We start from the raw sequence: 15,236 nt of genomic DNA, 5'->3' as shown, positions 1-15,236 counted from the left end.
CCGCCACCTCACCTGTGACAGCACCTGCCATCGCAGGTCAGTGGCACATCGCTTAACTGCTGCACCACTGAGCCAGGTGTGGTATAAAGTCCACGGATGAATGTGAAGTCAAGAATGATGAATTCCGCACATATGGTACACATTACAGCTATTGCATCACACTATTAAGGCGGAGCCTAAGTGTGCACTGCAATTTTTCTATATCCTGTAATCACTTTTGTTGCGCACCAAGTGCCCATCATGACAGGAAAAATTTATTGGTTTGTGTTAGGTGGAACAGGTGCGATAACCTTCAAATTTCACTAGTTTCTACAGGTGTTATTGCGGATAAAACATGATGGAAAAATTTAATGCCAGGGGTAGCTCCAGAAAGGAATGCAGGGCCTGTTAAGGATGGAACTGCAATAGTGAAGTGCTGTGTTTTAACAGAACTGTAGCAGCAGTCATGTCATTCCGTGTTCCGTAACTTCAGGCACCTTATTTCGTTTTTTGATGCCAGTGCATGCAAGCCTTCTGTCTGCAATGAACCAGAATCGAAACATTACCGTAATGAAATAGCCTGCTTATAAGTTTAGTTTAATTTATGGGGTTAACGTCCCAAAGCGACTCAGGCTATCAGATACGCCATAGTGAAAGGCTCTGGAAATTTCGACCACCAGGGATTCTTTCATGTGCACTGATATTATACAGCACACGAGCCTCTAGAATTTCGCCTCTATCGAATTAATGTTGGTTCGTGGAACAACAGCCTTTTGAAGCACTTCACCCTTTTTGTGTAGCAGTTTGGGCCAGATTACGCGCACTTCCTGTTTTACGCTGTGGCATGTTATAAGGTGTGCATACACGTGGCTTATATCATTAAACAGTTGCGAAATGAACTGAGATAGGTATAAGAGCACATTCAGGTGGCTGGAAATAAATATGGCAACATCAAAAACCTGTCTGCATTATTTGGGATATGTGTCAGCTGAGAATAAGCCTTTCAGAATAAGGAATGCATGCATATGCAAAAAAATGAAGCATCATTCAGTGCCAGGAGGTAACATTGCTGCAATCAATTTTCAGTAATTTACTTGCAGTTCTGGGGATTGCTTGCTGTAGCTTAACTCATATTGATGCCTGTTCCTTTTTTGCAGATTTTGAAAGCTGGAAGGATCATGAGGAAAAGACTGAGCTTGTCCACTTTGTTCTGTCAGGGGTTACAAAACATCTGGCATCTGGAGGGACAAAGAAGTATCTGGTTTGTCATCGCTCAGGGTTATATGTGAAGACAGTAAGAGGTAAGCGCCAATCAAAGGTTCATGGTAGTGTGAAATGTGAGAGGAACTGCTTGGCCACAATGAATGTCATTGAAAAAAATGGAAATGTGGTAGTAGACTATCAAGCTGAACACTACGGCCATGAGAAAGAGCTACGGTGCCAGCCTTTGTCAATTGCTGACCAGAAAGACATTGCATGCAAGCTGAAGCTGCAGGTCCCTCGTAGGGTTATTCTTTCAGATGCACGTTCGCCTGCCAGAGCTCCACTGGACAGGCTTCACCTTTTGACCTCATCAGAGGTTTAAAACATAAAGATGAAGTTTAATATTGGCAGTGAAGTGGAGAAAGATCGTGATGACTATGTCAGTACACAGAAGTGGATCGTTGAGCTACAGGATCATGGTGCTTTGTTGTATGCAGAGGCAAACTGACAGCAGAAGGCATTGGTGAGTTTGTGATGGCAATGATGAACACTACCCAGGGGGACATGCTGCTAAAGCATAGTCAAAGAGCAGTGTGTGTTGATTCAACTCATGGCACAAATCGCTATAAGCACCAACTTACAACTGTGATGGTGATAGGAAATGATGGGTCAGGCATTCCGTGTGCCTTCCTCCTCTCTTGTAGTGTGTCTGAGGATGTCATGGTAAGATTTTTTGCTGCTATCAGGGACAGGCTTGGCAAACGAGTTAGCTGTGGTGCATTCATGTCAGATGATGCACCAGCATATGCAAATGCATGGGCGAGGGTCATGGGTAACCCTGTGAAACGCCTGTTGTGTGTGTGGCACGTCAGACGGAACTGGAAGTGCAACATGATCAAGGTAACTGACAGCCAAAGCCGAGAAGTTGTGCAGGAGAAGTTGAATGCATTGTGGACCAGAAGAAGCGAAGAGGACTTTCACAAGGAGCTGTCAGAGCTCCGTACTTTAAAGAAGTTTGTTGAGTGCGTGAAGTTTGTTGAGTACTTTGAGAGAGTATATGCTAAGCGCCCAGAACAGTGGGCTCTTTTCTACAGGCAGGACACCGGATTGACTACTAACAACCATCTTGAGTCAATGCATAATGAGCTCAAGAAAAGTTATTTGGGAGGGTTTCAGAACTGGCGGTTCGACAGGCTGCTGGTGTCTTTGATGAAATTGTCCACTGACCGGGTAATGAAACAGCTGATCTGTCAAGTGAAGCGCAGGACAGACCATCGCACAGCAGACTGCTTCAAGAAGCATGCTGCAGGAGTGGAAGTCTCCAAGTCTGGCCTGACCAGACTTTCTGATGGAAAGTGGTCTGTGCAGTCGCGATCCGAAGAACGTCCTGACAACACTGTTGTCAGACAGGACACACAGTGCCAAGGGTGCATGCTTAGCTGTCCTGAATGTAACACTTGTTTCCACAGGTTCCAATGCAGCTGTAGGTATTTTTATCTGTGCATGAAAATGTGCCACCATATCCATGCAGTTGTGCAGTGGGAGCTGCGGGGAAGGGATGCAACTGTTCATGATCCGATCATTGAGGATCCATCTTCTGTTTTGGCATCTGCAGATGATCATTCATTCTCACTGAATGAACCTCCTGTTCACGAGTCAGTCAGTAAGGACACATCTGCAAATGATTCATTCCCAGTGGATGATCCTGCAGCACTATTTGAGAGCATTCAAGGTGACATGATTCAGTCACAAGACTCAAATGTGCTTGCAGGTGTTGACATTGAGCTTGCTGCTCTTACACGCAAATTCAGTAAAAAAACATCAACTGACCCAAAAGTGGGAGCATTGGTGCGTGAATACATTGGCAAACTTGCGCAGGTTGTCAGGGGGTGTGCCGACAAAGAGGAGGAACCACCTCAGCCTAGGCCACCTCCTGCCAATAAGCGACAAGAAAAGCAGTCAAGGTATTGGCCCAAACGCAGCAATGCCACCGCTTCTACATCAGCTGGAACATGTTCTCAAGGGGAGCATGTGAGACAACAGCTTGAACGTCAACAGGGTCCGCCTATCTCCATTGCGAATTATGTTACATGTATCCACTTTCTGAGAGAGCACGACTACGCAAAGCTCTCCTGAATACAATTACAATGAGCAACCGCAGCAGCTTCGCTAACTATTCAACCTTTCTATTATGTGCACACCCCTAAATTTTAGACTATTTGTTTTCGTGTAACAAGTATGCAAATGCATAGAAATCTAAAAGAAGGGTACAGTAGCTATGGGGGATCACCAGTGGCCTTCACGCTGTGGGCATGATAAGGAAAGCGTTATTGGAGTGAGGACACTATAAAATGCACACTTGTGGAGTGTGGCATTTGTTTGGTAGCTCATCTTTTGGTGGCCAGCACTGATATATGAAAGGAAAAATACAGTGAACAAAGCTGTCATTTAAACTTAGGCTGGGAATATGTTTGACAGCTGTCAAGTCAGGCAGCAGTTGAAAATTAAATTTGCTTTGTGTAATTGAAGGTATGGAATAGCTTTTTCATTAATATGAGCCTGCTGATATGTTGAGAAAATGGCAGATAATTAGACACAGTTAAGAGTTCAGTATGCTTTCAGGAATTTGAAAACTCAGTACAGGTTTACATTTCGACTCTCAGTTCATGAAACTGCCACATATTGAAAATGTTTCTGTTCATTATGTGCGCAGACCTGGTCTGGGGCCTTTTAAAAAGTTAGGCGTGTAACTGTCCTTATATTATGCACACATCATCATCATGGAAGGCAGCTCAGTCACGCTCTCACTCACATCCACTCAATCGCACTCACACTCATGACCACACGTACTGACAGTGACTCGCTCACACACGCGACCACCCACTCACACTCACGTTATCACACTTGTGTCACATGCATGCGATACGAGTGCACTCGTGAGTGAGTGTGCTGACCTGTGATATTATGTAGGCAGTGGCACTAACTGGCCTGGGTGGTACACCAGTGAGAGGTGCCCCCAGTGCTGGTGCCACTTGTGCTCAAGCTGCTTTTGTGTGCCATGAATGCTGCAGTGTGAATGGGCGACAGCCATTTAGTGTTTAGTTTGAAAAGTCTGTCCTGTCCCAGCAGTGTCGGTCTGTGCCTTGTGAAAAAGCATTAGTGGGCTCTACAGTGTAAAAGTTGCTTACAGTGGTGGTCCTGCTTTCCAGTGGTGTGCTCAGTGTGTACAGTTGTGGTCTGCAGCCAAGTGTCTCTAACTCGCCTGGGTGGTACGTGAGTGAGAGGTGCCCCCAGTGCTGGCGCCACTTGTGCTCAAGTTGCTCTTATGTGGCATGAATGCCATGATGTGATGCGAGAGGTGCTGCTAGTGCTTGTGCCACTTGCATGGTGTGAACAGTTGTAATATGCTGTGACGACGCAGACATTTCTCATGTCTGCGGGTGGTTATCCACATTATCCAGGCGAATATTTGATGATATCCGGTCTGTCGATAGTAAAACCAGCCAAGGAATCTCTTTCCGGTCATCCTCAAATGCTTCACCCCCTTCTCGAGCTCGCAGAAATCAGTCCACATGTGCATTGTTTCAAGTGCGGAACGAAATTCGCTAGGCATTCGGTCTGTCAGTAGTAAAAGCAGCCAAAATCTCTTCCTGGTTACCTTCAAATGCTTCGCCCTCCTTGCACTTGTGCAGTGCAAGGAAGCGATGTGGCAGCTGACAGTCTTAGTGAGTGCCTTGCTTTTCATGCTGCCTTCTCCGCACTTCGGCCGCTCGTATGTAAGCGCATCGTAGTAGTAATTGAATCAAAGCAGTTTAAAGTCGTGAATTGGCACATGGGTTGCGAGGGACGCCGTATTGGAAGGCTTCGGATTAGTTTACACCGCCCGGGGTTTTTATAGCATGTGCCAAGATCGCACACACCACACCGCAGTAAGTGACTGCTGCTGCATCCTAGTTTTTCATGTTGCGTGCTGCCATGTTTGGCCCGTTTAAATGTTTGCGCACCTACGGTTAGTCATTAAACATTATACGAACCATAATTCGTCAGAATTTTAACTTTGGCAGCTGGGGAAACGTGTCGCATGGTGTTGTATTTGTAATTCTAGGAGGAGACATTTCTGCTGTTCGCGATTTTGAGAGCTATCAACTGGCAACATATCAAAAAGGTCTTAATGTATCCATAGTCTAGGGAAGTGGCACAAACGGGCCAGGATGTGATGCGAGAGAGGTGTTGCTAGTGCTGTTGCCACTTGCATGGTGTGAACAGGTGTAATATGATGTGACGACGCAGACAATTCTCATGTCTGCGGGTGGTGGTGGGTCCATCACACCTAACAATAAAACAAACCGTGCTTTCTCTTTTTGCCTCAGTGGAAGTCGGACTGAGGGAATTTCTCACTACTTTTGCAAATTCCCTAAATGTATGCTTCGTTTCTTTTGCTTCATCTAAGTGCAGAACAGTTTTGGATAATTCTGTAGCTTGCGGTAACTGCGTAATAACCAGAGGTGTGATGCCTGGCATCACATGTTGCTTTTCCTCCATCTCCAAGCTTCTTTTCCCTTAGAGTTGTTCCTTTTTATAAGCACATTTTTCTTCCATTTGCATATTCAGGGGTACACTGTAGGCAACCAAGGTATGGCTCTGGCACGAACGAATGCCTCAGTCAAACCAGTTCGTGTTTTTTAATTGTCTTGGTACCGATTAAAACTTTTTACAGCTTTGTGTTTTCTTTGCATGTTGGTTTCCGTCTTGTTTGAGAGGATTCCAAAACTTCTTCCTGCTGTTTTATCGTGTTTTACCTTTCTATTCTTTTCTCCTTTTGGCTATGGTAATTTTGTGGCTGTATACTTGGTCTTGCATGGTGTTTTGTAGCCGCTATGTGATATTACTGCTTCATGTTTTTCCCTTTCTGTGGATATATTATACATTTCTGCATACACTGTTTTATTTTAACCCAACTGTGGTTTCATTGTGCTATCTGTGCCGAATACATGATAGTCGCTTCTTTGCAGAGTGCTTACAACATGACTGCCTTGCCAGGACCTCCCTGTCAGGTACGTGTTTTTGGTAGTATCAAATAAAGGAAGACATGACCACGTATTTTTGTTGTATTATTTATTTGCACAAATCCAGGTTTGGATGTCCACAATATGACAGAGAAGGCAGGAGCACAATTCTGTTTCCTTAGCAGCACAGTACCCCAATTTCCAGTTCGGCTGCACTTTTCACTGATTTCGGCTGAGAAGTGTTGGTGTAAACTTAATGAAAACACAAGCCCAGGGAGAATTGCGAGCCGGTAATTCATGTAGACAGCAAACATGCCGTCCCGCAGGACCAACAGCATCAAGTATTCTGTCGCCTGTTTTCATAAAGTTGCTCCCGTTACAACTCGGTGGGATTATTGTGAGAACAGAATCGTGCTTCGCAACCACATGATCACTTCACAAGAATACTTCTGCACACTGCAACCATGCATTACAGGTGTGAATGAAGCACATATGCACAGGTGTTTTTCTTGCAGATATACTATTGTGCTGTCATTTTGATGACCAGCAAGCAGTTCTGCAGTTATTCTTTTACCTTTATTTGAACTCTCTTTGTTGCAACACACAGAAGAGAAACTCTGCCATGTTGTAGTGAGTCAGTGGCCACCTTATTTTTATTTTGAGGCCTAAATGGCGACAGAAGTGTTTGAAGAAACAGGAACACCTCATCGTGCAAACGGATGAAATGACTGCACCAGGTATTTTTGTAGAAACTTTTTCTACACACATGCGCTTATATATGCATACACACAACATGGTGTTTCAAATTACTGAAAACTGATTTTTATTTGAGAAGCTACGAAAGGCACGTACATCTATGCAGGTTGATTATACAGCAAGGCAGATATTACGTACATATTAAAACAACGAAATTATTAACGGATATAAACTGAACTTTTTAACTTTTTGTTTTCAGAGCACAAGATTATACTGACAAATTGAAGACCTTCAACATAGCAGGCAAATTCAGTTTAAAACACTTCTAAAACAGTGTCGTAATTTGTGATATAGACCATAGAAAACATCCATTTGGCAACTCGTAAAAATTGCCTTTCCCGCACTACATGTTCATAAAAGGCATTGCACGTGGCATTGTTACAGGAACTGCGCCTACATCACTTATGTTCTAAAGCCGCCCATTTTCAATATGCGATGTGGGAAAAGCCAATTGAGTTCTCAGAACCTATTCTCATGTTCAATATCTCGAGGCCTGATGCAGGTTCTGAAATTTAAAAGCTGTGCTTGCGTCTGATTTTGACGCCCGTCGATTTTGCAATATAGCCCTGTACCATGCCATTACCCTCTGAACAATGGTCCCATAGAATCAGTGGGTTCACATAACATCGTACCTTTCTTGGAACAGTCAAATAGACGCGGTTATTAAAAGGGTCGTTACATGTTCTACCAACAAATGATTTTACGTTAGAGCCACTAGCCGCGGAATTATTGCCTATACGTAAAAAAATGCGTACGGTCCTACGCGCACATTTCAGCTAGAAATTGCAATTAGAAGTGATCGGCTCTAAGCCCCTCCCCTCTAGCAGTGACGGCCATATTGATGCAGCCTGAGTGTTGTCATAAGTCGATAGCACTATCAACTCCAAAACTGCCGCGCACGGTCGGTGTGGAGCACAACACGCACCTACTCAAGTCCTGCCGTGGCACACTGTGTTGAAGTCTCCAAAATCCGGCAGAAGCTAGGCATAAAACAGAAGGACGCAGACCTTTGTTGCCTTTGTCCCCCTGTTGTGGGCTCCTCATTCTCTCGCCAGCATCGCCCCTCCACACCCCTAGCCTGAAAAGTATGCAACTCATTGCCCTACCCTCACTATGCGCAGTTCAGGCGACCATTGGTTTATGTCATCACAGATCGAGGGTACGACAGTGTTACCCGACTATTGCATGATTCAGGGTAACTTTAAAAAAATAAATTACAAATTACTTGCTGCACCAAATCAGCTCATATATTGCCTACTTGTTCAGAGATGCTTAGCAAACAACATGCAATAAACAATTTGAGTCTCAAAAATGGTACCATGACCCCTTTAACAAGCCATCGAAAGTATCTGGATTCCTTACATGCAACCTTTGTTTAGCAAACCCAGACACAATGCTTTTAACACACAATTCATTATTGTGCTCGAAGTGGAATATACCTGCTTGATTTGGAACAGACATCACGGATACTTAATAACAAAACTGGAGCCTGCAGAATGAGCCTGCCCAATTTATATCTAAGAATTACTGAGTGTAAAAGAAACGAAACAAATATCTGAACTTGCCTCTGCTCGAAAGATGGCTAATATTTTGCCTTCTGTCCTTTTTCCACAAATAATAGCATAGTCATTCTTCCTTTGCTAGGTGCCATATCACGCTGACCTGTCATGTTTTTACCTGCATTGATCAACTGAAAGAGGAATGTACCTTTCCTCAATCTAATTGCTTTTTTCATTCACCTCTCTTCCACCCCATTCGTCAATGGAATCAGCTGCCTGGTACCATTGCATGTGCCATTGATCATGATAAATTTGAAGCCAGTCTGAAATGTTACCTCCAGCTATAGTCTTGACCCTTTCATTTTTCTGTACCTTTTGTGCAAACAATGCACTCAAATGAACATGACTGTCTACTGCTATCTACCTTTGTATTAAAGTGATAGCGTTAATGGCCCCCTTCTCCAGAACATCTGGTGTCAGCATTGTGAGCAAAAAAAAAACAGGCATGGCTCTAGCAGGTGGTCCCTACATAGCAACCTAGGAGGTAGGTGGGCCACGTGACCATGCAATGTCATTACAACCTGCCCATTGGACAGTGAGCACACTGCCCACCGTGGCAGGTGGCAGTTAAATGAATGATTGGTCGCTCGGGAAGAGCAAGTGGGGCCGCAGAAGGCCCATCACTGGGGGAACCTGCCATCGCAGGGCAGTGGCGCATCGCTGCACCACTGCGCCAGGAGCGGTATGACGACTCCCAGGGATCTATGAATGTAGAGAATGACCTTCTGTATATATGAGAATTAACTCATTACGCTGTTTGAGGCTAAAGGTGAACATAAAATCTTATACGCAATTTGTTTCTCTACTTCCGGTATTCAGTGTGTTCCAGTTTATACCAGCAAGGTTCAGGTCACCAGCCATGATAATTTTACTCCCAAATGAGCTTGAGCATATATTAGAGCCAAGATATGTTCCTCCAAAATTCTAAATTGTGTAGATGGTATCCACACGTAAGAGACATTCTTGCACATGCAGCTTGCACCACACAGCTTCAACACCAGGAACATCTGCCATTACAGAGGAAGATAAGCTTTGTTTAAAAGATGCAACGGCCCCTTCCCTTGACTCTACTTCTCTGCACACAATTACATACCTGAGTGGAACAGCTGCAGTCTTGCTGGCATGGCAAAACTGCATCCTACTTTGTCATGCATCGTACTAACCTTCCCCTAGCTGAACCACATTGTGCATCCCGTCGTCTTTATAAAGACCGCGGCTTTAGGCACTTGGTCGAACCACAGGTGTTAATTTGACTGACCTCCTGCAAGCCATAAGTTGCTGGAATGATATTTCTGATCACACCGATTCATGACCCTGCAGTCTTAAAGTGCTGCTATGCTTTTCTTGGTTTATTATGCGCTGTTTTGTACTTTGTTAGTCATGTTTTAAATGTTCCTATAAACAGCAGAAATATGTCTTGTGTACTATTCTCCAAAGCCTTATATTGTACTACATATGGTTTTCTGTGCCATGTGCAGTTCTGTAACTTCTTTCCCTACACACTTGCGTATTGTGTACTCCATTTATGATGAAGCTTCAGAAGTTTGAAAAAAAAATATGGACATATGATTGCAATAGTGGGTAATACGAAATTTGAGTGCAGCTCTTCAAGCGCCACTTGCCACTGCTGGCAGGCGACGTGTTATGCTGCTAGCCACCTTCCGGTTGCCCATTCCTCCAGTCTCTCCCTGGCAGGTGGCGTTTTGCTCTGCTACTACCTGCCATGCCAAGGGTGGAGGATTGGGCAATCAGTTATGCAGACTGTGCCAAAGGCGCTGAATGCAGGAACATGCACTCAAGAGCTTCTCTCTAAAAAAGTGATGTCCTACATGTATGCCGCTTTTTTCTGTCCTTCGCCTTCTGTATATGCCCTCCTCACGAAATACTCCTATTTGAAACACATATGTGAGTGTTTTGACTAAATGAATCTCCTGCTGAGAATTTATCAGGGAAGGGCAATGGTTTGGTTTATGGGGGTTTAACGTCCCAAAGCGACTCAGGCTATGAGAGACGTCGTAGTGAAGGGCTCCGGAAATTTCGACCACCTGTGGTTCTGTAGTAAAGTCAGCGCGAGCCGCGCAGCATCTCGAACAATGGTCGGCAGTGAACAACAACGTTTATTGCCCAGAACCGCGATTATATACCCTCTCGTACTGAGAGGGTTACAGAAGAGGGAGAGAAGCACAAACGATAGGAACTCAGGCCAATAGGGGGGCGTGCGGCTGCCTTCGCTGGTCAGCACAAACCAAACAATTACAACATTTCTCCTCCCTTAAAAGTGAAACCGCTGTACCGGTTTTCTTATTCTGGTCGATCGTCTGAGCGTGGGCTGCAGGGGGTCAGTCAATCCCGCCGGAACCACTGGACGCTCCGTGATTGCTGGAGATGGTACTTCACTCTGGTCGGCTGCTAGCAGCTGAGGGCTTTGTTCTTGTTCCGACCCAGTGGTACTGGGCGTATGCCCAGGTGACAGATCCGCACTGGTCACCTGGTCAGGACCGCCTTCTAACTGCGCTCTTGCAGTGGCCTCTACAGACGCAGTCCCTGGCGTAAACTCTTGACGACGGCGGACTTGGTCGACGTGGCGCTGCACTGCTCCGGTTGGCGTGTTCACTGTTACCATTCTCGCCCCCGAAGTGGTCTGTACCCTCCCAGGCACCCATCTTTTGCCGGTGCCGTAATTTCGCACGTATACGCTGCTGCCTGGCGAGATGGTCCAGTCGTGAGCGTCCGACGACGAGTCCACAGCTCTGGGTGGGAGACATGTGTCTAGTCGGGAACGCAGCTGATAGCCGAGAAGCATCTCGGAAGGTGACCTTCCTTCTCTTTGGGCGGTCCGCCTGTAATTGAATAACAACCGCATGAGGTTATCTTCCAGCTGTCCGTCTCCCATTTTCCGCAACCCGTCCTTCACGGTCCGAACCGCTCTTTCTGCTGCTCCGTTAGATTGGGGATGGAAAGGCGCAGTGCGCAGGTGCACGATATTGTTTTTCGATATGAAAGTGGCGAATTCTTGACTTGTGAATTGTGTGCCATTATCGGACACGATTGTGCGTGGCACGCCAAACCGGCAAAACATGCTCCTTAAGCATCGGATTGTACTAGCTGTATTTGCGTGCTGCAAGGGTACTGCTTCAATCCACTTCGTGTGGGCATCAACCACTATTAGTATCATCTTGCCTGCTAACGGGCCTGCAAAATCGATGTGTATACGAGACCACCGGACCGCTGTCTTTGGCCAACTCACTGGTGGGGCTGCCGTAGGCATTGGCAGGCTTTGCACGCAGTTGCGGCACTGCGCAGACAAGTTTTGAATGTCCCTGTCCAGGCCTGGCCACCAAAATAATGACCGCGCGACTGATTTCATTGACGAGGAGCCCTGATGCGTTTCATGTAGCAGCTGCAGCATCCGTTCCCGCGCTTTCCGCGGTATCACCACTCTGTTACCCCAGTAGATCAGACGGTGAGCCAACGATAGCTCCAGCTTACGATCAAAAAACGGCAACAAGTCTGGCGCCATTCCTTTAGTGGTTTGAGGCCATCCATGCAAAATGAAGTGCGTGACACTGGCTAACATCGGGTCCTTGGCCGTCAGCTCCTGCAATTCGTGCGTCGTCACTATACCTTCTTCCAGGGATTCCAATGAAAGGACATATTCCGGCGGTTCACCATCGGTCCCCGGTTCCATAGTCGGCGCTGGTAGCCTGCTGAGGGCATCTGCTGTCAGCAGCTGTTTCCCTGGCACGTACTGTAGCTTGTACTGGTAGCCACCCAAGAATAGCGCCCACCGTTGAATTCGCGCGGCAGCCATCGGTGGCGTCTGGCGGTCAGGTCTGAGCAGTCCCAGCAGTGGTTGATGGTCGGTCACCAGGGTAAACTGCCGACCTAGAAGATAGTCACGAAAGCGACAAACGCCAAAGATGAGGGCTAGTGCTTCTCGCTCCAGCTGCGAGTAGTTTTGTTCTGCTTTTGTAAGTGTTCTGGAACGGAACCCAATTGGCCTGTGCTCATTTCCTATCGAATGAAACAGCACTGCGCCCACACCATACGGAGATGCGTCACACTCTAGTTTCAGCTCCTTGTTAGGATCAAAATGCACGAGAATTTGTGCATTTTTGAGGCTTTGTTTAGCTCGCTCGAACGCCAACTGCTGCGGCTGTAGCCACTCCCAACGGCTTCCTTTTTCCATGAGCCGATATAACGGGCTGAGCACAGTCGACATATTCGGCAGAAACCGTGCGTAGTACGTGAGCATACCAAGGAACGAACGTAGCTCGCTCACGTTACTCGGGCGCGGGGCTTGCATGATGGCGTCTACGTTCTTTTCCATAGGGTGTAGGCCTTGCCGATCGATACGATGCCCGAGGTAAGTCACTGAAGGCTGCCGGAACTTGCATTTGTCGGCCCTAAGCTTGACACCATGCTCTCGGAATCGTTCCAACACTTTCTTGAGCCGCGCTTCCTTGTCCCCTTTGCCTTCTGACACTAACACGTCGTCAAGGTAAGCTTGGACGCCTGGTAGCCCGCCGAGTACAGCGTCCATCTTCCTTTGAAATATAGCTGGGGCAGAAGCTATACCAAACGGGAGTCTGTTGTAACGAAAAAGTCCGCGATGTGTGTTAATGATACAAAGTCCGCGTGACGCTTCGTCAAGGGGCACTTGGTTGTACGCGTCCTTCAAATCCAAGGTGCTAAAGTATTCACCTCCATTTAAGTTTGCGAACATGTCCTCGATCACTGGAAGAGGGTAATGCTCGATATCACAGGCAGGGTTAAGCGTGACTTTGAAGTGTCCGCATATTCTTACGGTGCCATCTTTCTTCAAGACAACTACGATGGGCGTAGCCCATTCTGAATGTTGCACAGGAGATAAGACACCAAGGGACAATAACCGATCAATTTCACGAGAGACCTTATCACGGAAAGCGTAAGGAAGTGATCTGGCCTTACAGAATTTCGGTGTCGCCGTTTCCTTTAGTTTTAGGCTGGCTGGCGGTCCCTTGATGAGCCCCTGGTCTATCGAAAAAACATCCTTATACTCAGCGAGCAGTCTGTTCACCATGTGGTCACTCGGCGTGTTTCCTGTTGTCGAATCCGGCGCAGTGAGTTCTTCCATCGTAACACCCGTCTTGCCAAGTGCCGCAATCAGATCGCGGCCGCATAGACTCGGTCCTGAACAGTCAAGCACCACGAGTGGACAGGTTACAGACACGTTCTTGAATTGCACCGGAAGTTCAAGTTCGCCAAGCACCGGCAGTTGTCCCGCGTAACATGACAACTTCACATGCGGCGATTTCAAGCGTGGCCACTGCGCTCTGTGTCGGTCGTAAACGTTCCGTGATATGACGCACACCGGGGATCCTGTGTCCACTTCCATGTCTAGATCTATTTCCCCCCACCGAAATGTGCGGCGTAACGGTGGTTCCAGGCCGTTTTTCCTACCAGAAATTAGCGTCCAGATGTGTGCCTCATCCTTGTTCTCGTTTCTAGACGCGGTTTCAACTGTCAGTGTCTTGACACTCGCGGTTCGCCTAGCAGCATTTTCATCTGTTCTCGCCCTGTAGCATTTCTTCGCCAAATGACCACGTTGCCTGCAGCGGAAACACCGTGCGTTAGCCCAGCGGCAGGCGTTATCATCGTGCTTCGTGCTTCCACATCGTCCGCACTCTTGCGCTGCCCCGCTGGTATCTCGCGACGAAGAGCGATGACTGGCTTGCATTCTTAGCACCGTTGGTGGTGCTCCACTGATATCGTTTGCATCGTTCTCGGCTGTTTCTGCTGCTATTGCCAGCGCTTCGGCCTCCTCCAGCGTCAAGTCTTTCTTCGCCAGTAACTGCTTGCGTAGGTTAGTTGAGCGTACACCGCAAACAATTCTATCCCGCAGCATTCGGTCTAGCGCACTCCCAAAGTTGCAGCCGTCTGCTATGCGCCGTATTTCGACCAGAAATGCGCGCACTGCCTCACCCTCTTGCTGGCAACGGGTGAAAAATTTATAGCTCTCCGCTATCTCGTGACGCTTCGGGTCGTAGTAGCTGTTTAAAGCTGCGACTGCTTCATCATAGGTGAGGGAATTCGGTGTCCGGGGTGCAATCCGTCCCGCTAACACTTGCACCGTCTGCGTGCTGAGTGCTGCCACAAGCAAGGCTCGCTGCTGCTTTGAGTCAGTAATAGCATTGGCTTCAAAATATGCTTCTGCCCTTATAAGGTACGCTTTCCACTTATCTGACGTGTCGTCGAAGGTCGGGAGCTGCAGGCTGGTCATAGTTCTCGTCGGTGCTTCAAGTTGCGACAGGCTGTCGGCTTCAACTTTTACCGCATGGGTAGTTTCCGCACTCGTCGCCACTGTAGTAAAGTCAGCGCGAGCCGCGCAGCATCTCGAACAATGGTCGGCAGTGAACAACAACGTTTATTGCCCAGAACCGCGATTATATACCCTCTCGTACTGAGAGGGTTACAGAAGAGGGAGAGAAGCACAAACGATAGGAACTCAGGCCAATAGGGGGGCGTGCGGCTGCCTTCGCTGGTCAGCACAAACCAAACAATTACAACAGGTTCTTTAACGTGCAGTGACATCGCACAGCACATGGGCCTCCAGAATTTCGCCTCCATCGAAATTCGACCGCCGGGGTCGAACCCGCGTCTTTCGGGCCAGCAGCTGAGCGCCATAACCACTCAGCCACTGCGGCGGCCGGGGAAGGGCAAAGATTGCTTTGGCTAGGTGCACAGCAATTTA

The 15,236-nt window shown here is 47.2% G+C and overlaps 1 protein-coding gene across 3 annotated transcripts; it reads right to left on the bottom strand.

Annotated features, from left to right (window-relative positions):
• Positions 1-10,973: 10,973 nt before the first annotated feature.
• LOC144124701 (uncharacterized) lies at positions 10,974-14,855 on the bottom strand. 3 transcript variants are annotated; one of them, XM_077657541.1, is made up of 3 exons: positions 13,454-14,855; positions 12,128-12,388; positions 11,128-11,343 (listed from the first exon to the last, which is right to left on the bottom strand). In XM_077657541.1, exons 1-3 carry the CDS (start codon positions 14,763-14,765, stop codon positions 11,273-11,275), a joined length of 1,644 nt encoding a protein of 547 aa, XP_077513667.1. In that variant the 5' UTR covers positions 14,766-14,855; the 3' UTR covers positions 11,128-11,272. The 3 variants fall into 3 exon arrangements, with proteins under 3 accessions (XP_077513668.1, XP_077513667.1, XP_077513669.1); XM_077657542.1 differs by lacking the exon at positions 12,128-12,388 and having other exon boundaries at positions 10,974-11,343; positions 13,563-14,855; XM_077657543.1 differs by lacking the exon at positions 12,128-12,388.
• Positions 14,856-15,236: the final 381 nt, after the last annotated feature.

This window comes from Amblyomma americanum, chromosome 3 (genome assembly GCF_052857255.1).
Source record: "Amblyomma americanum isolate KBUSLIRL-KWMA chromosome 3, ASM5285725v1, whole genome shotgun sequence".
NCBI lineage: Eukaryota > Metazoa > Arthropoda > Arachnida > Ixodida > Ixodidae > Amblyomma > Amblyomma americanum.
This window is presented reverse-complemented; position numbering and strand designations above follow the sequence as displayed.